The sequence below is a fragment of the Phaseolus vulgaris genome, chromosome 6, assembly GCF_051622355.1.
Source record: "Phaseolus vulgaris cultivar YP4 chromosome 6, ASM5162235v1, whole genome shotgun sequence".
Taxonomy (NCBI): domain Eukaryota; kingdom Viridiplantae; phylum Streptophyta; class Magnoliopsida; order Fabales; family Fabaceae; genus Phaseolus; species Phaseolus vulgaris.
The window spans coordinates 11,158,336-11,184,154 of record NC_143503.1 but is presented as its reverse complement, the minus strand read 5'-3'; the positions used below and the strand labels follow the sequence as shown (position 1 = coordinate 11,184,154).

Below are 25,819 nucleotides of genomic sequence, written 5' to 3'. Positions count from 1 at the left end.
TTAAATAAAAGGGAATAAAGATAAAAAAAATATTTTTAGAACCACTTTTCTCGAACATCTTTATGGATTTTATGGATTTAGATTTACGTAACACTTTTATGAATTCCAAAAATTATTTTTGGAATGTTTCCAAATTTTCTTTTTTATAATTGTTTTTTCTAAAACATATTTTTTGTAAAGATTTTTTCTCATATAACATTATTTCTACTTTTATTTCTTCATCTAACACCTTTTAGTTTTTATTTTCCATAAAAAAAATATTTTTAGAACCACTTTTCTAGAACATCTTTATGGATTTAGATTTACGTAACACTTTTATGAATTCCAAAAAATTATTTTTGGAATATGTTTCCAAATTTTCTTTTTTATAATTGTTTTTTCTAAAACATATTTTTTTGTAAAGATTTTTTCTCAGATAACATTATTTCTACTTTTATTTCTTCATCTAACACCCTTTATTTTTTATTTTCCTATCTAGCACCCTTTAGTTTTTATTTCTCTATTTAGCACCTTTTTTTCTATCATTCTTTATTTATTTTTGTTCTTCTTTTTCTTTTTATTGTTGTTTTCTTTATTTTTTATATTTATTTATTTTGTATTTTTTTTCCTTCTCACTTTTAAACATCAAGTGCAACATTTGCATTAGTTTTTTTTAGTGAATTTAATTATTTATAAAATTAAAATAGAAGAAAATTTGAATATTAAAAATTAAATATATAAAGATTTATGAAGAAATATCAATACAAAGATAATGAAATAAAATATTTTATTGATATTTTGATGTAAGTAAATATTAAGAGTAAAATAAATGTAAAATTGTAACATTATTTTGCTTTTTTTTTTGTATTTTTATAGTAAATTTGAATTGCGGAGAATAAATTAGAATATATTTGTAAATATATTTTTATGATAAAATTCGGATGAAAAAAGTATAATAAATTATAATGTTTGTACCAAATTAAATGTTTGTATTTTTTGTTTGTTAAAAAGATATTAAAATAAGTAATAGTAAAAATTAAATAAAATTATTTGAATATTTTATAAAAATAATTAACTAAATGGTTTAAAAAATTATAAATAAAAATTAGGTTATTCATTGATGATATGTATGTAATAATAAAAAAAAATAAGTGAATAAATTTATTATTAGTTTTAATAAAAAAATAAATATATAAATTATAATTTTAAAATAAAAAATAAGAAAAAAATTAGATTTAAATTGAAAGATTATGTAAATCATGAGTTATACGTAAATATATGTTATAAATTATAATAATAAATATTATATAAGCATACTAGTCATATCCAAGGTCATCTTTATACATAATTTCTCCTGAGGAAAACATAATTAACTTTCTTTTGTCATTTCTTTTGTATCAAGTTTCTTTGATATTAAAAGTTTCATTAATGCAATGTACGACTTTTTAATAATGTTTATCTTAAAAATTTATCATCTTCTATATAAAGATAAATATAAAAGAAATAGTGTCAAAATTAAACTATTTAATTGATATTTCTTACTTTTAATTAAATTACTAAATGTAAGAAAATATTTGATTTACTGTGGAACTCATGATTAAAAAGAAATTGAAAAAAAAAAATACTTTAATAAGGTCAGTGACAAGTTTTTTTTATATTTTAAATATTAGTCTTTTCTAAAATATTAAACTTTAATAAAAACAAATGACGTTACTTTTTTAAAAGTTAAGTATTTCTTATTTAATATAAGTAAATAAAGAGTTATATTATATGGAAAAAAGTAAAATAGAACAAGAAAACAAATTATAAACTTGTAAGTATAAATATATAAATAAATATATTTAATTTAAATAATTGGTGATACTGTAATTTAATTATTAAAGTCAACTACCAATTTATCAATTTTTTTATAATAAACAAAAAATATATTTATAACTGATAAAATAAAAAATAAATCATACTCAATATATAAATAATTATATACAACCGTAAAAACATAAAAAAAAATTAACTATGGAACTAAGGTGGACAAACTAACAAAGTAAAATGTGTAATAATTTAACTCCACGTTCGAATTTCTACACAATAGTGCAATTTTGCACCAAATTTATTAGAATCAACATATTTGAAAAAATATGTAAATAACTAATTGGTACATTACTTTATTTTAAGAAGTCGTCATCTTCAAATATGACTTCAATATAGTGCATAAATTTACAGAAAAATCGTTAGATTAAATTTATTTTGTAAAAGTGAAGTCTTCAGGATTATCACAATTTCAGTGTAAAAATAATACACATAAGTTATGCGTGGGAAGAATGACACACGAGATGGTCTTTCATGCTAATTTTTATGTTTTGATGATAAGAAAAACTATTTTAATGATTTGATATAATATTAAAAGATCTAAACATTTGTTTCTACAACTGAAGTGAGTATCTAGAGTATGATATACAATCCATTAGATGATTTGAACATTTGTAACATATATTCATTAGACGGTCATATAAATTCATTAGACAGTCAATGAACAGATTGAATACATAATAGTTTTTTTTACTAAAATGTTGAATGAAATCTTTTAAATATACATATATAATATATACATATTTAAGTAAAGAGATTTGGTAAAAAAAATGTTAAAATTTAAAATCATGAAATCACTTTGTTCATCACTACTTTTCAGATATCTTGAATAGTTTTTCAAATTAATGTTGTCCAGATCTGTATCTTTTCTAAACATAAATATTCTGAACAATTAAATATATTTAATGACAATTTTAATGTCAGGAAAACTATGGAACGAGAAGTTTATTAGTTTAATTTTTAATTTTTTTTTTACTAACCCATATTACGATTACTTTCAAGTTAGGTTTTTAAATAATATAAAGCAAAATCATTATATTTTTTAGCATCTAATAGCAGAAAAATGAAATATCATTATATTTTTTAGCATCTAATAGCAGAAAAATGAAATATGAAAATATGAAGATGATTTATAGGATAGTTGATGTCACGCACTAAAATATTAATTATTTGTGTAAGTCGTGATTACTGTAATTGTGAATATGAGAACACATGTATAACCCAAAGTAATTAAAACATACATATTTCTCTGTTTACATAAGATTAAATCATATCATTAACATTCATAACCTTAAATAAATATATTCATAAAAAAGGTAAAATAATTAAGTTTCTGCATCAAATTAAAATTAACTTATAAATAATTTATTTGAAAAAGTAAATAAAGTACCTCTACAACAAACCAAGAGAAACTTAATTCATTTAATTTTTATTTTCTCTTTAAAATATTGGCAAACATCTAGTAGTCACAAATTATGCAGCAATCAACAATTCAAAACAAAAAGCAGCATATTAATAATCCATGCTCTTGGGTCTTTATTTATTGCCATGAAAGATCCTATTACATTATTGCATGCTTGACACCTGAAAACCATTTCACTTCCTCCTGCTCCTCTCTTTGAAATCAGACATATTTGCAAAGATTCTGGTATAAAAGCCATTTTGAATCTATCATAGCGAGTATTTGTTGGGCTTATCAGGCCACTTGCTATCGAACCGTTATCGAATTACATATAATATGTTATCCCGCGCACGAACTGTCACTCTTGACGTGAGTTAATATTTATTTTCAAAAAGTGCTTTGATTATCATGATGTATGTAATTTGGATTCGATTTTTCTGGTTTTCTCAAGATTATTTGCAATTACAATGATTGATTATATATTATCAATCCATAACACTAGATTTATCATGCATATACAACTTTTCTAAGTCAAATGACTTAATTTTTGTTGTAGGTGATAATAATGCCAATGACCAAAATCATCATAATGAGTTACACTTCATTTTTCGTTTTCACTTCCTTTAAACTCCTTATGTAGAAAATAATTGTCAAATCTACTATACCATGCTCTTAAAATTGTCAAATTATCTTTAAATATTTTTAAAATTTTACTTTTTCAGAGATAATTTTTTTCTAGGATGATATTTCCAAAAAGCTATTCCAAAAGCTCATTCGAAATGAATTAGACCTTTTCTTCCTACATAATTTCTAAAATAATCATTTTACAAAAGTAAAAGCGACTTCCAACTTACCTATTTTAGAAATCTTTTTTAACAAGTTTTCTAAAATTTATGGAACACGAGAATTGCATTACGAAATGAATTTTCCAAAACAAAATTTTTAGAAAATCTTTTTTGAACAAGTTTTCTAAAATTTATGGAACACGAGAATTGCATTAAAAAATGAATTTTTCAAAACAAAATTTCTAGAAAAAGTTTTCTAAAACGTAAACAATACTTTTCAAAAACAAGTTTTTTTTTAAAAAAAATTCTAAAACACATGAAATACTTTACAGAATGACGTAAATAATAGCTTCGTTTCGGAACAATTTTTTTTTCCAATACGAGTTCTCTATTTTTTTCTTCATCTCAAAGTGTATAATGGAGAATAGAAGTGCAACAACAACGACAACAGCGTGGTACAGTAAAAAAAGATATTTTGGTCATTTTACGCTAGTATGATGATGCAATTAATAATAATAGGATGCAGCAAGTAAAAGCCAACTATAATTTCTCTTGAAAATCTCATTGTATTGTAGGCTCATTCTTCTTGTACCAGATCAATTTAAACATGCAACCAACACATCGACGTGAAATATCAGTTTTCTCCTTAATAACTTAAAAGATTTTATCTTCTAATTATTCATATCTATGTAAGTCAAATCACAAAATTCAATATATGTAAGTTCAAAACTAATAACTTATTTATCACTTTCAGATTTGATCTTCCAAAAACTTATTTAAACAACATAAATGACCTTCCAAATCTTGATTTTCAACATCATTTACAGCATACTCTTCTGTACATAAAAATTCAGAACTCATAATTCACTTTTTGATATGACTAATCCAGAAGTTTAAATGAAGTATGAAAATAATTTTTTGAATATCTAAATCCAAAGTATATAATAACCACTTCTGGATTTCTGCATCGAACAAACATGAAGTCAATGACAATATTTTGAATTTTAAATTATGCCTTAAATGATATAGTGTTGGGAGAAATTGGCTAACTCTTATTACGAGATGATGTTGAATCTTTTCTAAATGAAAGAGTATTAAATTATTTCTAAAACAATATTTTCACAAAGATATTAAATTCTTACCAGAACGGTCTTTCTCAAAAGGGTAAAATTTTTGTAGGGGTGCAAGTCGAAATTCATACCAAGTAGAAACAAATGACCCTTCAAAATTAACCTCCACCCTTCTCATTTATTATCTTATTTTGTTTTCATTATCTAACAAAAAATTAACGTTTTACTCCGTCATAAATTTTTTATTTTATTTATCTCGAAAACAAATGAAATAAAGTAATTCTAATAGGTCTAGAAAAAACAAAAAAAATAGGATGAAAAGTTGAAAAATATTTATTATTAATTTATATGGAACTAAAAATAGGTTTCAACTAAAATAATAAATCAAGAATAATAAAAAGTACAGAAGCATAGGATAAGCTACAAATTACAGAATCATAAAGTAAACAACGTAAGCATTGCCTTCATAGTTTGGGCATGCTATATTACTGATGTATATGAGTAGGGTTATAGCAGATACTGAGCAATCAATCCTATGCAGTTATAGATGACCCTTTTTCATTATTGGTCTCCTATCCTAATATTCTTTTCCAAATGTCACTGAATGAATTCCCTTTATTCGTGAAATGTATATACATTCAATAAAATACAACACAAGTTTGTGCAATGAACAACTCTCTCCAATAATACCACCAATATCATACCAGGTTTCTGTTTGCACTTCAAATGTACTTCTTCTTCCTTCTCACTATGTTTCCATGTGTTCAATTTTATCTATTGGGCAGTCACTAAAAATACAAAAACTGACAAACTTTACAAACTCATCATACAATGGAAATCTTCTGTATTTGGACGTACAATTTTGTTTTGCCTTTCAGAACCGTTTTTCCAGGCTAGCAAGCTAAGTTTGTGCTTGATTCAAGGGTTGACTTAGCAAGCCACAATAAGCCGGGATCATTCCTCTTTAACACCAAGTAAGCATCTTCCTTTCCAACATTGTCAAACATAACATCTTCGCTGAAGCCGACCAGAGATAGAATTTCCAAGGCAGCTGTAGCAGTAAAAATGAAAAAGATAATAATAGCCCAAATTTCAGCATATATCATTTTAGCATCTGCTTCTAGAAAAAGTTGCTTTTAAGAATTTGTAATAAATGCTTATACAATTGCCTGTCTACAACATATACTGTATGATATATTAGTTCTAAATAAATAGTCTATAATGAGGAGGTTACTATTTAGATTTTACCAGAATCATATGCCTAATATCTAGGTTCTTTCACTGTACATAAGAAAATCATTTCTACACGAGTACTACTAAATTATAACTCATGGTCAGAAAGTACAAACCTTTATTATTTACAATATTCCTCTCAATGACTGGATTAGCCTGCAATCAAAATGTTCTTTATATAAAAATCAATTCTTTTAAAGTTAATCTTAAGATATTATAGCATTGTTTCAGGAAGCATGCCAAAAGGTAACATAGGTTATATGTACCTTCCGTAATCTCTTGTACTTTTCCACCAAAGGGTGTTCAATCACATTCCTGCAATCAGATAGAAGCAGATATACGGAAAAGGAAAAGCTTAAAGCATAACTACACATAGAATAACTAGAATTACTTTCTGAAACTTTGTAAAGCAAGCCGTTCATTCTATACTCATCGAGGGTACCAATGATAGTTCAACAATACCTAATTATTTTCAGGAGAGTTTGAAGGATTGAAGTGGCTTGCGTTGCACTAACTTCACTTCTTAGCATTTCCATAGCCTTCAACAAACGGTTACAAACAGCAGTTGAGGTATCATTTATTCTCTGAAATTCTTGATCATCGGGATCAGGCTCGTTAGTTTGCAATGTAGACGATTCTGGTGTGGGAACCACATCAATGGGAACAGTTTCTGCCATCACATTTATTTCAACATAAGAATCCCCATGTTCAGGTTGGTTATAAGCATTTCTTTCATTAACTTCATATCCAATATTTAACTAAAGCATGGAGCTAATTGAATGAAGCAACGGTTGGGACAGAAGGGTAAGTAGCTTGTAAAAAGAAAAAAGTAAAGGGTAGCATGCTTCAAGATACGAGACCTCATACCACAAGATCCTTGTCCTATCCGAGTAGCTAAAGGATTAAAGGAACATTGTGTTATCAGCACACACATGATTCTCTATTTATAGGCAATAGTATTGATACAATATAAGGAAACAAAAGAAATATAAAACATAATCACTAAAATTAAGCCTATCTAATATTTTCCTATTTGCATATTAAAATCTTTAACGCCCCCCTCAAGTTGGAGTGTACATGTCTTATGCACTGAGCTTGTTACAAACACAGATACAAGTAGCTAATTAATATTCTAAATACAATAACTAGCTTTTCCTCCTTATACCCTAACAGTATATTTAGACAAATTGCTCTCAATAATTCCATTCTTAATGGTATTCTTACTGAAGAAGTGTGTATATTCAGCAACCCCTTAGATTTCAAGCAAAGAATAAATCTCTAGTTTGCAGATTGCATAAAGCCATCTATAGGCTCAAAAAGACAGTGCAAGCATGGTATCAACAGCTGAAACTGCTACATCTTGGGTTTACCTCCAGAAAATATGATCCTTCTTGTGAAGATTGACTTAGTAAAATCATGTTAAGGTTCCTAGACCATTTGATACAATAGACCATCTGATAGTTCAAGAGCTTTTGGTGGTACAAGACTGTCTGTCTTGACCAATTCATTTGTCTTCTTCATCTCTTCAAAGCATCTAAGTGTGTCAGAACATCTACTTTACATCAATTGTAACTTGCTTTGTTTGTCATAAGAGAGTCTGCCTACTTAACGTTTTAACGTTTCAAGCTTAGAGGAGGGAGCATTGTTTACGTGACTTTTCCTCTAGTTTAGGATGATTTAAGGAAGTTAGTCTTGACAATTATTTCTGTATAAATTGAACCTTGTATTACCTATTTTAACTCTTTTAACCAACCAAGAGTTGAGAGTTCACTTAGAGAGTAACTTCACGTTGTAATCTATGTTATAGTGGATTTCCGACCCTTGATGTGGATTGAAGTTCGTTAAAACTTCAATTGAACTATGTTAATTTCTCTGTGTGTTTTCTTCCTTACTCTTCCTTGGTAGCCATCTAGCTATTAGTTGCGGATTCGTTTGTGTTGGTAGACAATCTAGTGAGTTTGTTTGAGCTACTTCCACAACACTTCCTTATTTCCCCTTTTCTCAAGAAAATCATGTCCCCGTGTTCATTAATGTTGACAATATCATCATTTATTGGAAACAATCTACCTCTCAGCATTGCATCTTGAAAAATAAAGCCCAATTTGCACTAAAAGAAGTTGGCAATCTTGAATGTCTTATTAGCTAGATCTAAAATGGCTAACTTTTAGAATTCCAAACCAAGTATTCATAGAGACTTACCATCCAAAGCCAAGATGGAAGATGCCATAAATTTGGATACACCTATGATCACTAACACTAAACTTAGTAGATATGCATTGATCCTTTTGTTGAATCCTAATTCTATCACTCTAATGTTGGGAACCTTCAGTATGCCACCATTACATGCCCTGAAATAAGCCACATTATAAACAAATGCCCTATAATTTCTATTTCAGCCCTAGAAAGCAATAAAACACATCCTTCGCTACCTAAATTGAACTTTACACTATGGAATGACTCTTCAACCTTGCTCTCCCCACTAGCCCATACCAATTTTACTGCCAACTAAGGTGTTCATTGAGATTTAGACCCTGACGATGGGAAATCCACCTCTGGATCATTTATATATCTTGGTTCTAACCTTGCTTAATGATGGTCAAAGAAACACTCTTGTGGCACTCTAGCACTAAAGCTAAATAAATACAAAAGCCTTGCTAACACTACCTCTGAAGTTCTATGGATTAAATCTCATCTCATCAAACTTCATGTCCCCTTTCAAGTACCCACCATGCAGTGCAACAACTTTACACAGTCTCCCTCTCCCAAAAACCTGCTCTTCCTACCAAAACACAACATATGGAACTTCACTTTCCTTGTTGTCAGAAGAGGTTCTAAAAAACGCTTTGCAATGTAGAACATTGTTGGTCTTGACCCCAGAGGCACCTCATTTGCTGGTCTCACTCACTCCACCATTCTTGACCCTTGGGTCTTGATTTAGTGCCACTAATCATATATGAGGCAATAAGTCTCTTTTCTCTTCTGTTTCCACTTGTGGTCTCTTACCCTCTGTCAATATGACCAATGGCTATTACACTCTCTCATGGTGTTGGTACCATCCGTCTTCTCCCTTCTCTCTCCCTTGACGATCTCCACTATGTTCCTAGGTTTGTGTTTAATTTATTATCCCTTAGTTGTTTCACCCATTCTCTTAATTGCCTTATTCTTTTACTTAAGTTTTTGTTTTCTTACAAAACCGAACCAAGCAAATGATTGACATCAATGTGAGTCTCATGGCGGCCTTCATCTACTACGAGCATCTTCTCATGCTAGCTTGGTGGTGGATTCCCCTCTTCTCATTCATGCACAATTGGGTCATACTAACCTTACGAAGCTTCAACATATTGTACCACGTCTATCTAAATTGTCTAGTTTGTTGTGTTAGTTGTGTCATTTAGGAAAAATAGTTGTAATTGGTTTCCTAAGAGTATCCCCAAGCAAGCTTTGTCTCCTTCTGTTTTCTAGTTCACTCGAATATTTAGGGACAGAGTCGTGTTAGGTCTACTTTAGGATTTTTATAATTTTGTAATTTTCATTGATGATTATACTCAATGCACTTAGTTGTTTTTGATAAAATATCATTCTAAGTTGCTTTTCACATTTCAATTTGTTGTACATTGGCTAGAGAACTGATAAAATTATAATATATAAATAAGTGCAAGCCTCACTTTATAAACTGATTTTGAGAGATTGAGTTGGGCTTAAATTCTAATAACAAAATACATCACTCCATTTTGTTCCCTCCTCAAACTCTTTTCTCCTCAAGTCTTTGAATCTACTTGTTTTGTCCACAATCTTAGTCCTGGACCAGTTAAGTAGTCAACTTGGTCTCACAAGTGTGTCCTTTTAGGCTACCCTAGGTCTAAAAAAGGATATAATGTTTCTCACCTCCCTTCATTGTTATTTGTTCATTGCTAACGCAACCTTCTCTGAGTCCTCTCTTCTTTACTTTGAGTCCACTTCCTTACCTTTTGAGACTATCTAGCCCTACCACCACCCCTCTTGTCTTCGATACCACCGGCATCTTTGGTGAGTCCCTAGCCCTACCACCTCCACCTTTGGTTTTATCATCATCAACAACATTTACACCTTCCAGTTGGGCCAACTTTTGACTCTACTTTGATGCCACCTCCTTTTGTAGTCAAGAAGCCCATAGATTTAAGTATATGCTTTAGCCACCAATTGCACTTTGAGGAGATCAACTTCACCATTGGGTCCAACCTCAATGCAATAGACCCAACGACAACCTATTGTCTTCTTCCTAGATGGAAGAGGAACTAACTCCCATGTTTTGTTATGCTTAAGAGTTTGCATTTAAGTAATCATAGCTTGTCGCCACCCAAGATGGTGAAGTGTTTCTGTCACATTTTTAGGAATAGTAATAGAAGAGAAAAAAAAATAAAGGAAAAATAGGAAGGAGATAACCTGTGGTAGTCATGGTAGTCAAAATCGTGAGTTGCATCGTAAGATCGTATGATTTTACAATATATATTCATGTTGCCGATTTGCGATCATCAGAAAAGTACGATTCTGGCAAATCGCGTGGGATTGACATTGCAAATCGCAACTTGTGTGGGATCCTTGAGTTTCGCAATCTCACAGTTCTCGCGGCACCTTTCGTGGCGACACACCTCGCACCGGCACCTCTCGCGGTTATATGTATGTGTATATATGTTTTCATAAAATTTTTAGGATCTTACGATCCGTGTTACTATCTTCCGATTCACGATTCATGTTTATCTTTTCGATCCTAAGTAATATCTCAATTTTGACTACCTTGGTGATAGCTAAGAAAATTGTAAATAGGATAAATATTACAAGTAGATCAAGTACCTTTGCAAAGGACAATGGGCCAACTTTAGTCATTAAGATCAGGAGTTGTGATATTAGGTGATGATTGAGAAGGACCTGTTGAAGAGGACTTACCTTGGGGGTATTCGACTAGTCATTTTGTTCTTGTGTTGGTAGGTAATAAGGGGTAGTGACGATGGTTCAGGAAGAGTTTGTATGGTATTCTGGGTGTTGGGAGTAAAAGGAACAAAACCATAACTAAAGGCATAGGAAAAACATGTTGGAGGGAATTAGAATCCTATTTATCAAGAGGAAGGAAGGGAGTTGGTTCAAAAAAGGTGACATTGGCAAACATAATATTTTTTGGTCTTATGAGAGTAACATCAATATCCCTTTTGAAGACACATTGAATGGCTTCAGCTGAGAGTTTATCTAAGCTGGAGGACATATCATGAACAAAACATATACAACCAAAAACACGTAGTGGAGTAGGAAACTTTATTTTCAAGGGAAGAAATTCATTTAATGAAAAAACAAGCATTTAGGATAACATCACCCTATTACTGAATAGGCATATTTGCACCAAGCAATAAGGTATGAGTAGTTTCAACCAAATGTGTATTTCTCCTTTTTGTTATACCATTTTGCTAAGGTGTACGAGGCCAAGTAAACTAATGCAAAATGCCGTGTGAGCTTAAGAGTTTAGATATATCAGAGGAAACATTCTTTTCCATTATCGCTCTGTGTGATTTTGATTACTTCTTCAAACTGATTTTTGACTTCATTAAAATGACATAAAAATAGCCAAAAATTCAGAACGATCTTTCATTAGATAAATCCAAGTACATCTAGTAATCAATGAACATAACAAAATATCTAAAACCAAAAGATGACACATGACTTGGCCCCCGATATAATAGTGGATGATAGGAAAAGCAAAATTACACCTCAGTAAAATGTCAAACTTGTTTATGTGGGGAATTGAAGGTGGAAGCACCTCAGTAGGAAATACCTTGTCCAGTTCGTGTATGTTCTTCAAATATGTCCATAAATAAAATTATTCTAGTAAATAATAAGTGTGCGTGTGTGTGCTCAATACTTTAGTCCAATAGTTTTCATGTTTGAAATTTTTGTTTATTGTTCCATGTAATCATTGTTAGGTTTATGATTTTAGAATGCTCATCCTTGATTGGATATGCCTACACAAACTACATATTATCGGCGAACAATTACCTATAATTGGAGCAATAGATTCTGTAGATGCTTCTGAAGTATCTGGATTAGCAATGGATGTGTATGTTGCTAACATATTGCCAGTACTTGACTCATAATGCAAACCTTGCAGTACACCAAAATCATTAGGTTGTTGTTCAAAATTCTTGCTATCAGTGATTCCTGAACTAACATCATAATCAACAACTTTACCATGATGAGAATCATCAGGATCAGGCTCATATTTTCCATTGATAATATGATCATCAGGGTCCGGCTCACCTCTATGTTCTTTCTTATCAGTGATGGCCATTTCAATATCTTCAATTCCGTTGGAGGCAGATATCGCACAATCAGATTTTTTTTCACTCAAACTATGACTAGAATAACCAGGATCTAGCTCTTGATTTAATTCAAACCCTCCCAGTTTGTTTGGAGAAACATTAGCCAACCGGTTGTAAGCAGCAACAATTGAAGATTCACGTGCACTTATTAGCTGATCTGTCCTGTTACCTCCAAGCTTATGAGGAATACTGCTATTGTCAGCTATAATGTCTTCTTCATAGGTTGCAGTATTCCTTACTCTGCTCAAAGTGTAGCTTGCAGATCTAGTCCAATCTAAACTAGATGCTTCTTGATTTAACTGTCAAGGAACAAACTAAATTATCATATGGCAATAAATGAGAGCATAATAATGGATTGACACCCAAACACTCAAGCATATATGCACACACCTGCTTATCCAGTGCATAAAAGTTTGCATCATGTTCAGAGTATACCATGTGTGCCTGAAATTAAAATAACTTTCTTCAATAACTTCCATTTGTCAAATAGACAGTAGAAATTTATGTTTTTCCTTATGTTCATATTTAATTACTTTAGGATCAACAGAAGAAAAAAAACTGTTCATCTGATGTGCGCTATAGCTTACAAGTTCATGCAGTAGAGTTTTCTTGATCCTTTCATATTTCCTGAAACCTTTGAGGTCATCAGTCCGTAGCCGCAGTGATATTTCCTCTCCATGATTCTGTAATAAGAACGAAAACAACAAGGAGAAATCAACAACAGGACAATGCCAAACACTTAAAATGTCATATTTTGTCATCCTGTAGAATCCAATACCTTGTTAAAACCTAGAATGCATTTAGGGTCCACACCAACATAACCAACAGGAGCCATCTCAGTCATAATTCCAACACGCCATCGATGCTGTAAAAGATGAAAAAAAATATTCAGAACTTACAGCATATTTTCATTATAGCACAAATATATATATATATATATATATATATATATATATCAGTTCAGTCAATTAATTGGGGTATGAACAGCGTACCTTGTTCATGACAGCAACAATTCCAGGATCTGCAGCAAGCATGTGCATTCTTTTAAGTGCTTCAGCAGCAGGAGGATTCAACTAAAAATAAGGGAAAGCAAAATCATCCATGATCAGTTGCCAAACCTCCATTAAAAATTTTACATTATGGGAAAGGAAGCAAAGAATGTAATAGAAAATCAATAACCAGTAAAACAATCAGTTAATAAGGCAAAATATCATATTTATAGATTATGCTTTTCCAGTCCCAAAAAATAATATACGATAATTTTACCAAAACACAATATATCACTAGTTGCAATGTAAATATCAAAGTATAAGGATATAATAGTTGCAGTAAACCAACAGGGGACAGAGTTTGAGCCTTGTTTCTTAGACAAACATCGCATTCTTAGTTCTACTTTTGGATCTACCCCTCTATTCCTCCTTTCCAGTATAATAAGCTTGAAATCCTCTAGTAAATTATAAAATGCCTGAGTTGGCTTCCCATGTTGGAATTATGAAATTCCTGTAGAGTCTTTATCTAATACTAGCCTCCCCATATAGTGCATCCTGAACCTCTATAGTTCAAATCCTGCATGAAACCCAGCTTCTTGTGATGAATCATGAATTCTGCCTCTCAACCAAGCATCACTAGAGAGAGTATCGACCACTCTCTCCTCTGTTCCAGCCTTATATTTTGTTAGAGATATGATTTGTTTATGTCTATAATATGATTTTATTACATTAAATAAGGAGACATCATATAGTTTGACAAGGAAATTTCTTACAAAATATTTCCCATTATTAGATATTAGTTTTGTTCCTTATTAATATATCTCTTTTTCTTAGGAAGATTTACAAATGCAATGATCTCCTTAAGATATAAGAAAAGCCAAGGAGATCATACTTTATGTATAAAGCACTCCGTTACATGTAAACCCACCTGATTGCTAGTTTATGTGGTGACATGATTATTGCATGAGAAATGAAACAGAGAAAGTGGCTTTAAAGTCAAAATTGACAACCCAATTTGAAATGAAAAACTTGGGAAAACTTAAGTATTTATTTGGAATAGATGTTGCTTATTCAAAAATGAGAATTTTCATTACCCAAAGAAAATATGTAACAAGTCTCCTCAAAGAAACAAGTGGAGATGTAGAACCTCAAGAGTTCCTATTGAAAAAATCAAGTGAAGAAAACACTAATGTAGAAAAGACCCAATATCCTATATTGGTAGGAAAACTTGTTTATTTATCACATGCGACTAGACATTGCTTATGCAAAATAGTGTGATAAGCCAATTTATGGATAATCCAAGATAAAGATACATGCAAGTAGTTGAGAAAATTCATTGGTACTTGAAGTCAAGCCCAATAAAGGGACTAATCTTCAAGAAAGAAGACACTTTGACCACGAAGATACACACTAATGTAGATTATGCATGTTCTATTACTGACATCTACCTTTATATACTGTATGTTTATGGGAGAAAGTCTAGTCACGTGGAGAAGGAAAAAAATAGGATAGGGTATCTCGTTCAAGCGAGAAAGTTGAGTTTTGAGCTCTGGGAGTGTATGAAGGACTTTGGATGAAGATCATACTAGATGACATGAGAATACAAGTTTACATCCCTACGCAATTGTATTGTAATAACAAGTCAGTCATGATTGTAGTTCATAATCCAATACATGATAGGACCAAACATATTGAAATTGACAAACACTTCATCAGAGATAATCTTGACAGGGCAATAATGGTTACAAATGTCCCTACAAGACTCTAGTTAGGGAACATCTTCACTAAGGGACTTCCTTAACGTAGATTCTAAGATCTTGTAGGCAAGTTAGGAATGATAAATATTCATTTATCAACTAGAGGGTGAGTGCTGTAAATAATGGATTATTAGGATAAAGATACCATAATATCTCCATAGTAATTAGAATAAAATATCCTTAGAATCTTCACATTCATTCCAGCAGATTATATTTCCTTTCTTAAGAGAATGTGATTACTACAAATAGAGTTGAGAATATAATTAACAAAATTGAAATTAATAATATATTTCTTTATTCCCTCTCATTATTCAAGTATTAGTTACAAAACCCACTACTCCAATTCATGCCACACTCCAATTCATGCCACACTTTGCACCCATGTCATTCCTCTTTCTCTTATTCTTTTTCACACACACCTTAGCATATGGTAAAGTTCTACTGTTTAGCTTACCATTTACTTCCTCACTATTTTATTGGAGTCCTGACAACACCCCATCCTCTTGCCTCGTCCTCAAGGCGAAAAGAGGGATTGTTGCTAAAAGTCTTATGCCACTTCCTAAGTGTTCTCAACCTCTAGTAATCTTGTAATTTATGAAAACCTGCAGCTCCCCCATGCTATTTGTTTAAGTGTTGAGAACCTCCTTTGGTTGTGCATATAATTCACAATCAACTACCAAAGCTCATTGTTGTGCCACTACCTCTAATATACATTTCTTTAAAGTGGAAATATGAAAAATAGGACGGACTAGTGAAGTGGCTAGAAGAAGCAAGTTGTACACCCCAGGATTGAGGTTTTCCACAATTTCACAAGACTACCTTCAACCATGGACTTTAGATTCGTTAAAAACCTTCTATTTGTTTTTTCTTAAGTAAATCCAAGTGAAGCGAGAATACACATCAACAAAAATATAGTAAGAAAAAGTTTTGAAAAAGGGAATGGAAAACGGTCCCCACAAGTCACTTTATACTAATTCAAGAGGAGAAATAAATTAAGTTTGATACATATTACATTACACTTCTCAAAAAACAAGGCACCTTACATGAGAATTTTGATGCACTAACCTAAGATGCCAAGTGAAGGCATTAGGTAATAGTGGTACATATGTTAGAAGAACAAACAAAATGATACATGGTTTATTACAATGAACAAAAAGGTAACAAATGACTATTAGAAGTATAGGCAAAATGAAGACGTGGAAACTGATATAATGCATTAGGTTTTATATATCTTATCATCACATTCTAAGAAGTCATGTCATATCAAATCAATACCAATTTCACAGTATTTTGCCTCTATTCTCTCCCTCTATCCCTAAAACTTTATCATTTCAATAATAATCATATAGTAAAATGATGTCTACAGTTTTGGAATACTTTACCAAAAACCCTATTACTAGTTACTAGTAACAATGTAAATGCAAGAGTATAAAGTGATATAAAAGATAAATATGAGTTGTGTGATTCTTCTATTGAACACAAACATTAAAAATCATAAAGCAATATAGTACCTCTAATCCTGGAATTTGAAGTGTGCGAAATTCACAAAATATGTACTGCCCTTGTGGGAGTTTCAATGAAATCTGAGGTCCATGTGAAATTCTCTGTTTCATTCTCTTCTCTTCATCCTCAAATCCAACTATTCTTAAATCTGTTTTAGAATTTTGAAGAACCTCTTCAACCTCATTTGTTGACACACCCATCATGATAATTGACCTGGCCTGGGGAATAAAAATAGGGGCTTAAGGGAATAGTACGCCAAATAATTAAGTCAACATATCAACCATTTCAAATGGTTCAATAATGCTAATTACAAGCATTGATAAAACAAACAGAAAGGACGTATATGGATAACCAATTCAATGAATCCCCTTGTGAAGAAATGAAGTAGGATCATAACATAAATATCACCACCATTTGACTGTAAAGTGTTCCTCAACAGAAAAAGGCTAATTGGACGAGTGAAAATTAGTTTGACACTTTAATCAAATAACAAAAAGTAGTAACATGCATTTTTTTCCTTTCTATATTAAAAAAATCGAGTACAATTGCAATCCAGGATGGAAGGGAATAAATATAAAATGATAAAATAGTTTGTAGAATAGTGATAATAATTGAAAATCAGTCAATGGAAATAAAAAAAATGGATAATTACAGTCACAGCAAGCAAAGTAGAGAAGGATTATCTCAGCTTAGATATTCCCAAGAGCAATGCTCATTACAAAGAGTAAAGCTTCCTCAACAATGGCTAAAGAAAATGCCTAAGATATTCCTAAATGTCACTCCCCCAATGTACACTTAAGATAAAAAGTCTGTAACTAAAGCTCCCCTTCTGATGCCCCGTAGGACCTACTAAAACAACTAACTTTCACTCACAATGTTCTCACACGCTTCTTAGTAAGCTTAACTTGTAACTTTTACCACCATTCCATCATATTTGGGCCACCTTTTGTTGACAACTTCACATGACAATTGATCAATGGGTTCAAGGCTCGGGCTCCTATCAAATAGCATGTTAAAAGAGACACATCCACTCAATTCTGCTGAAGAATGTGCGTCAAACAATCAAATTTCATATCCCGGGATTAGAGGTTCCATCCTAGATAGTTAACGATAGTTTGGTTCAAGAAAAATATTTATACCTAAATTTTAGATAAATAGCACAAAAAATTTATGAAACTCTGGTCTAATGGACAAGGGGAAACCGTAGCACAAAAAAAAAACCATCAAGGAAAGCAGCAAATACAATGCAATGCAATGATTCATAGAACAATAAAAACTATATCCCTGAGAATGAAGACGGTAAGAAAAATATTTTGCATGTAGTTAAATCTTAACCCACATGATACCAAATATGTAAATGGCAGTACCTCAGCAATTGAAGCTTCCTGCAGAGTTAAAAGTGCATGCTCCGCTGAAAATGGAGCCAGCAGTTTTGACGCTCTACCAGAAATCTGTGGAACAATGAACCGCATCGTATCTTCATTGATATTCGTTAACTTTTGCAATTCCTGTCCTAGATCCTTCACATTGGCACCTATATTCATCTCTACAACAAATTTCTTTCCCCTCCATGTAACAGAGATGTTAAGCAGATTCGATTGAGGTTGCATATTCAATCTACAAGAATCAAAACAAGTCTAGTCAATTTCCACTGATTATATTTTGGTACAAACAATGTCCCAGAAGGAATACTATAGACACCTAACAAATCTCTCTCTCTGTCTAGGTGTGAGTACAGGGATACACGTAGGGTTAAATTACCGAGTAAATTCCCCTTTCCATATATTTGGAAAATTAAATTGAACAATTTTTATAAGGGCACTTCCAAAACTCTGAAAACAGCTAGGGATCCCAACACAACAAAATTGAACCATAATTCATAAGAGAGTAAACTCAAAAACTTCATGTAGATACATATACAACCAAATTTGACAAAATTTAATCATACCAAACCAACAAATTAACTCAAAATGAGTATAAGTAATTTGACACATTTTAAGAGATTCACAACTTCCATAACCAAATTCTGGAGAATTAAAAGAAACCCATTTGAGAATTCACAATTCAACGCCGACCTCTAACCAGAAAACCGATAAAATTAAGAATAAAACAAAGACATATTTTGTAACGAAAACAGATCCATAAAATTGTATAGAGAAAAGAGAAAATTGGCATGATCAGAACTGAATTTGTACAGAACATAAGCAGGAGGAAGATTGAGTTACCTGAGGCGAAGGAGTCAAAAATTGATGGAAGGTCAATGAAAATTATAGGACAGGGAGATGGACGTGTGCACTAAGCACATCCGCGTCAAGTGGAAGAATCTAGATCCCTATTTATATGTTGTTATTAATTAATAAATAATTATTAATTATTCCATTACGAAATAAGTGGAAGTCAAAGTTAGTAATAAATGGATGAATAAATTATACTGCTTATTAGACTCATGCGATCCCTATATCAATTTTTATGAGTATAATTTATATTAATACTTATATTTAAATAAATTCATAATTTTTTAATAATATAATGAATGTTAATTACAGAATTTCATATTTTGTTTCATTTTTTATAACTTTATAATATTTGATTAATGAAATATAATTTATCTTTATATATTTTCTTTAGTCTTTAATTAGTCATTTGATATCTTTAATTAAATAAGTTAAAAATATTATTATATTTACATGTTAAATTATTTTATTCTAATTAATAATTAGAATTTAGTTTATAAGTGTTAATAAGTTTAAGTTATTATACTACTCTACATTCTATCATTCAATCAATATAATATAAAAAATTTAATTTTTTAAACTACGATATGATTCTAATTTTTAATTCAAAACAAGAATAGTATGTTTTACGGATCAGGCGGTATAGGCAAAACAAACTGGTGTGTTTAAAATATCAACCCATCTCACCAAATTAGTGGTGGTTCAGTCGTCTGACCAAGTTTTGGCAATTTCTCCCTACATTATATCATTTTCTATATACACCCAACATCAGTTTTTAAATCCAATTTTTTTCTGTCATATATTTGCGTACAGATATTCATATTTGGAAGTGAAACGCTTATAAATATTGACATCTGAAAGTATTATATTTGTTTATGGATGTTGTCATTTAGAATTGTACTTTTTGACTAAAGATATCGTTATCCGAAAGACACCATCATGCTTCTGGATATACATATCCGGAAGTCAATCATCCTCGGCTTTTTATTTGGCAGTGTGATGATTTTGGTACTTTTAATGGATTAAAACCCTTTAAACCAGACAATTTAAAGAATATAAGTAAAATCAACATTAAAAGGTGTTCATAAGGTCAAAACAACTTCTTCATCAATTCAACTTCTTCTTGTTCAATATAATCTTCAAAGTCCTCATTTGGAATTGAAGTACTCGGACCACCATGCCTTCTTCTCACAGATGCAGTTGGTCGCACACGAACCATATTAGAAGATCATCATCCTCTAGTCTTCACCATGTTCCTAATCATAAAATACCATCAAATCAAAAACAAAAAAATGCACATACACTGACTTCCAGATTTCAACATCCGGAACCCTTGCACTTATTGATTTTCACATCTGGAATGCCTACAAATATCCATATCCAGAGGCAAAAAAATAACTATAACCTTCCATACATAAGCATCAGGTACAACCCCAAATATGCACGTCCGGAATAGAAAAAACACTTCCAAATATAGATATCTGAAAGTCACTGAATTTGCAAAAACTTACTGCACTGCACTACACTGAATATCAATTCTCACAACCACAACTTTTCTCCTCCTCTCTGTCGCTATGCCTTAGGAACTCAGTGGTGTGTGTTTGGTGTCGTCGTGCCTTAGGTAGTGGAAACCTAGCTTTTATTTCATTAAAAATACAATAAACATTTCACATAGTTCATTAAGGGCACACAGTAGATTTCACAAAGTGTTGTTGGGTGTAGGTAAAAAATGGTATGGTGCAGGGAGAATCCACCTTTTGTAGATTATATTATTTGGTTTGTAGAATAATTAAATTAAGGTAAAAAGGCTTTACTTACGTGAAGCTTCTACCATAAAAAAATGAAAAAAATTACTAAACTAGTACTAGAGTGTTCATCTTGACTTTTCCACCTAACTTAGTAGTCCTTTAGAACCTATAACCCAAGGGAGTATTCCCTTATGAATAAATTTCCCTCAACTTATAGAAATTAAAAATGGACTTGTATTGATGGATGACCATCCAGCCATATCCAACCATATTCATCCACCACAACGTAGACTAAGAGATGAGCATACCATAATGTACAACTAGAAACATTATTTCTCTTAGTCTTGTATAAACTATAAATAGTTTAGTAGGATTTTCAGTTTATGGTTTTATATTCTGAGTCATGCATAACATAAAATAGAATAGGTATAAAAAACCCTAAATCTAGGGTTAGAAGGCGCATGACAAGAGCTCATACAAACCCTAACTTGCCATGCAAACTAGTGTTTATGAGAAACATGGGAAGATGAGCATACTCTAAGCCTAACTTACTATGCAAGCTAGGGTTAGGGTAGCTTGTTGCACACGAAACTTACTCCTTGTTTCCCTATAAATAAGGCTCACCTTCATGTTTTGATACAAGCTCTAAATGCTTATTTGCCTTTATATTTGATTTTTGTGCACATGCTTTATCTAGGAAATGACTGAGTGACACTTTAATGCTTGATTGCACTAATCTCGCTCATCAACTTCATGATTTCTCATAGTTAGACACTGAGTATGGAAACTCTATATTTGACATGTGTGTTTTGATATTCCTAAAATACATTTAGAAATATTTTGTGAGACTTAGCAATCAATATAATTTATATATTAAAGCATGGATATTGCTAAAATGAATATCTTAAATTATTTCTGAATGATCAAATCTTTCTATTATTAGATATAAATTCAGAAACATTATCAACCCTTTCTAATCTCAAATTTAATTCAAATTCAAGTATAAGTCCAAATTTATCTATAATATATTCCTTTAAAGTATAATCAAATATACACTTTGTTTTTTTGAAAATTTTCTCATGTAGATTTTGATTCAATCAATAACAGTACAACTATATTTGAAATCAATTTGTAAATATTTAGGAATTTATATTCCTTTGCTGAATCATTAAAGCACAATGTATTCATGGAAGCAACTACGTCCTGTATCAATATTGAAAACATATTCTATTTTTCAGTTTCAGTTTTTTGTTTTGATTAAAAACATTTTCAATGAATTCATAATATCAAAAAGAGTATAAAAGCATATAACAAACATTTGAACATATATATGGAATGGTAATTCTGAGTTTGGAAAATTCCTTGTTCATTTGCCCGTCATCATCTATCATGTGTATGACTTGATCATTGTCTGATGCGTTGTTGATTTTCTCATGTCTGTCAAGTGTCTTGCCTGACAATATAGTTCATTGAGTTCATTTGTAGACATCATCTACAATCTTGTTGGGACCTTTGATGCAATTATTTCATAGCATGATCATCATTTATTACTTCTTTCTGATGTTAAGCTTATTCTTGTTAATGTTTGTGTGCCTCTATGGTCTAGCGCATTTCATTTTATCATTTTAAAGTATTTTGGGAGTTATCTTATCATTATAGATTTCTTGTTATCTTCAAAACATGCTTAGAGATTCTCATTGTGAGATTGTCTAAACTTGACTAAATCGTCTAGAGACTTAACAATCTACCCCTTTTTTATGATGAAAAAAACTATAAGTGCAATGTAGTTGGTAATGTCTTTTGCTTTGTCACGATTTATATCAATCAAGTATATATGAGATTTATGCACAATTAATAAAAGAATAGCTCGTGTATATAAATTGTTCAAAATTCTTTGAAATTAAACAAACAAAAACAAGAAAAACAAAAACACTTAAAACACTTTCTCCCCCTTTCTAACACTAGCAGAAAGAGCGGGTGAAAGAGATCATCATATCTACAGGGAACGAGGTGGCTGAAAGGGTTGGCTACTAAAGGGATTTCCACTAAGAGCCTGATTAATTTGGTCAGAGAAGATAATGGCTAGATTGTCTAGTCTTGTCTTCCAACATGCTTCCATCTGTTGGACAATAAGCAAATCTTCCTCTATGTTCTTCCTTATCCTTTCTTCAAGCCTAGCAATGTGCTGGTTGACTTGCCTACATTTAGTATATGTGGATGTATTTATCATCTCCGGAGTTTTGTTTATCAGCCACACTTCAATTTGGTCTACTTCAGGTTCTCATACATCTTTCAGTAGGGCTTTGAAAGCCTTGTTTGTGCTTTCCTGGATAACTTGTAGCCTAACCCTTTTTCTAAGGAAGTTTATGTTGGTTATACGTTCTTCTTCTTCCTAGTCAAATAAAGAGTGATCTTCATTTTGAATGGTTAGGTTTAGGTTACAGGAATTAGAGGATATTGTAATTAATGAGATAGCCTCGTTGGATTGACTCATTTTGGAAATTCATAGAGATTTCTATGGTTCTGGAAAATTTGAATTGAGTAGCGAAATTGAAAATTTTATTGCAATTAATTGGCACACTATTTTAATGAATTTCCAGTGTTTTGGTACCATGAGTCATGCAATGCCAAAGTCATGGTTTTTGAGAAGTTCCGTGAGCGAAAAACCACAAATGCATCCAAAATGAGGTGGGAAAAGTTTAGGGAAAGTGGAAATGATCCTTGTTGGGTTAGGACATAGCCAAGTTTTATGATTTTGGTGGGTCGACCAAGTTTGTGTGCCTTTGTGCAACGAGGCACTAAATTTCAAAGTCATGGTTTTTGAGAAATGCCCCAAGTGAAACCTCACAAATGCATCCAAAATGAGGTGGGAAAAGTTTGGTGGCAAAGGGACTTGATCTATGTTGGGTTTGGACTTAGCCAAGTTCGGTGGTTTTGGTGGGTCGACAAAGTTTGTGTGCCTTGGTGCCATGCGTCATGAAAATTCAAAGTCATGGTTTTTGGGAAGTGCCGCAAGCGAAACCTCAAAAATGCATCCAAAATGAGGTGGGAAAAGTATGAGGGCAAGAAGAATTGATCTTGGTTGGGTTTGGACTTAGTCCAGTTTGGTTATTTTGGTGGGTCAGCCAAGTTTGTGTGCCTTGGTGCCATGAGTCATGAAATTTCAAATACATGGTTTTTTTAGAAGTGTAGTGAGCAAATCCTCTCAAATGCATCAAAAATGAGGTGGGAAAAGTTTCGGGGCAAGAGGAATGATCTTGGTTGGGTTTGGACTTATCAAAGGTTTGGTGATTTTGGTGGGTTGGCCAAGTCTGTGTGCCATGAGTCATCAAATTTCAAAGTCATGGATTTTAAGAAGTGTCATGAGCAAAAACTAACAAATGCATCCAAAATGAGGTGCGAAGAGTTTGGGGCAAGAGGAATTGTTCTTGGTTGGGTTGGGAGCGAACCAAGTTTGGTAATTTTAGATGGATCGACCAAGTTTGTCTGCCTTGGTGCCATGAGTCACTAAATTTCAAAGTCTTGGCTTTTAAGAAATGTCGCAAGCGAAACCTCACAAATGCATTCAAAATGAGTTGGGAAAAATTTCGGGGAAATAGGAATTGATCTTTGTTGGGTTTGGACTTATCCAAATTTGGTGATTTTGGTGGGTTGGTCAAGTTTGTATGCCATGAGTTATGAAATTTCAAAGTCATTGTTTTTTAGAAGTGTCGTGAGTGAAACCTCACAAATCCATCCAAAATGGGGTGGGAATAGTTTGGGGGCAAGAGGAATTGATCTTGGTGGGGTTTGGACCTAGCCTAGTTTGGGATTTTGGTGGGTCGAACAAGTTTGTTTGCTTTAGTGCCATGAGTCATGAAATGTCAAAATCATGGTTTTTGAGAAGTTCTACGAGCGAAATCTCACAAATGCATCCAAAATGAGGTGGGAAAATTTTAGAGGAAGTGGGATCAATCCTTGTTGGGTTTCAACTTAGTCAAGTTTGGTAATTTTAGTGGGTCGACCAAGTTTGTGTTCCTTGGTACCATGAGTCACTAAATTTCAAAGTCATGGTTTTCGAGAAATGCCGCGAGCAAAACCTCACAAATGCATCCAAAATGAGGTGGGAAAAGTTTGAGGGCAAGAGAAATTGATCTTGGTCGTGTTTGGACTTAGCCAAGTTTGGTGATTTTGGTGGGTCGACCAAATTAATGTGCATTGGTGCCATGAGTCATGAAATTTCAAGGTAATGGTTTTTGAGAGATGCTGCGAGCGAAACCTCACAAAAGCATGCAAATTGATCTGGGAAAAGTTTGAGGGCAAGAGGAATCATGTTGGCCGGGCTTGGACTTAGTCAAGTTTGTTGATTTTAGAGGGTCGACCAAGTTTGTGTGTCTTGGTGCCATGAGTCAACAAAATTTCAAAGTCATGGTTTTTGAGAACTGTCGGCGTTCTTCAGCCTAAAAGGCATGACTTTATAACAATAACTGGAGAGCTCTGTCATGAACATGGTCTTGCTCTCATCGCGAGGATGCATGCAGATCTGGTTGTACCTCGAGAACGTGTCTAGAAAGCTCAGAAGTCGACAACCTGAAGCATTGTCCACCAATGAATCAATGTTGGGCAGCGGGTATGAATCCTTAGGACAGGCTTTATTCAAGTCTATGAAGTCGACACACATTCTCCACTTTCCATTGACATTCTTTACCAACACGACATTTACTAGCCATTCAGGGTACTGAATTTCCCTTATGTGGCCAGCCCTCAAAAGCTTCCAGGTCTCTTCCTTGATGACCAGACGTCTCTCTTCATTAAACTTCCTTCTCCTCTGTATTACTGGTATGACCTTCTTGTCCATAGTGAGCCTATGACACAAGAAGCCAGGGTCGATGCCAGGCATGTCCGCGACAGTCCATGCAAAAGCGTTCAG

The 25,819-nt window shown here is 32.2% G+C and overlaps 1 protein-coding gene across 3 annotated transcripts; it reads right to left on the bottom strand.

The window, feature by feature from the left end:
• Positions 1 to 5,697: 5,697 nt before the first annotated feature.
• LOC137830992 (zinc metalloproteinase-like protein) lies at positions 5,698 to 19,311 on the bottom strand. 3 transcript variants are annotated; one of them, XM_068638454.2, is made up of 13 exons: positions 19,154 to 19,311; positions 18,296 to 18,545; positions 16,937 to 17,146; positions 13,672 to 13,752; positions 13,458 to 13,544; positions 13,267 to 13,362; positions 13,070 to 13,123; positions 12,549 to 12,978; positions 12,357 to 12,461; positions 6,798 to 7,005; positions 6,602 to 6,650; positions 6,452 to 6,491; positions 5,698 to 6,153 (listed from the first exon to the last, which is right to left on the bottom strand). In XM_068638454.2, exons 2-13 carry the CDS (start codon positions 18,536 to 18,538, stop codon positions 5,996 to 5,998), a joined length of 1,761 nt encoding a protein of 586 aa, XP_068494555.2. In that variant the 5' UTR covers positions 18,539 to 18,545; positions 19,154 to 19,311; the 3' UTR covers positions 5,698 to 5,995. The 3 variants fall into 3 exon arrangements, with proteins under 3 accessions (XP_068494555.2, XP_068494556.2, XP_090159247.1); XM_068638455.2 differs by having other exon boundaries at positions 12,618 to 12,978; positions 19,154 to 19,254; XM_090303121.1 differs by having other exon boundaries at positions 12,357 to 12,978; positions 19,154 to 19,254.
• Between the last annotated feature and the right edge of the window lie 6,508 nt (positions 19,312 to 25,819).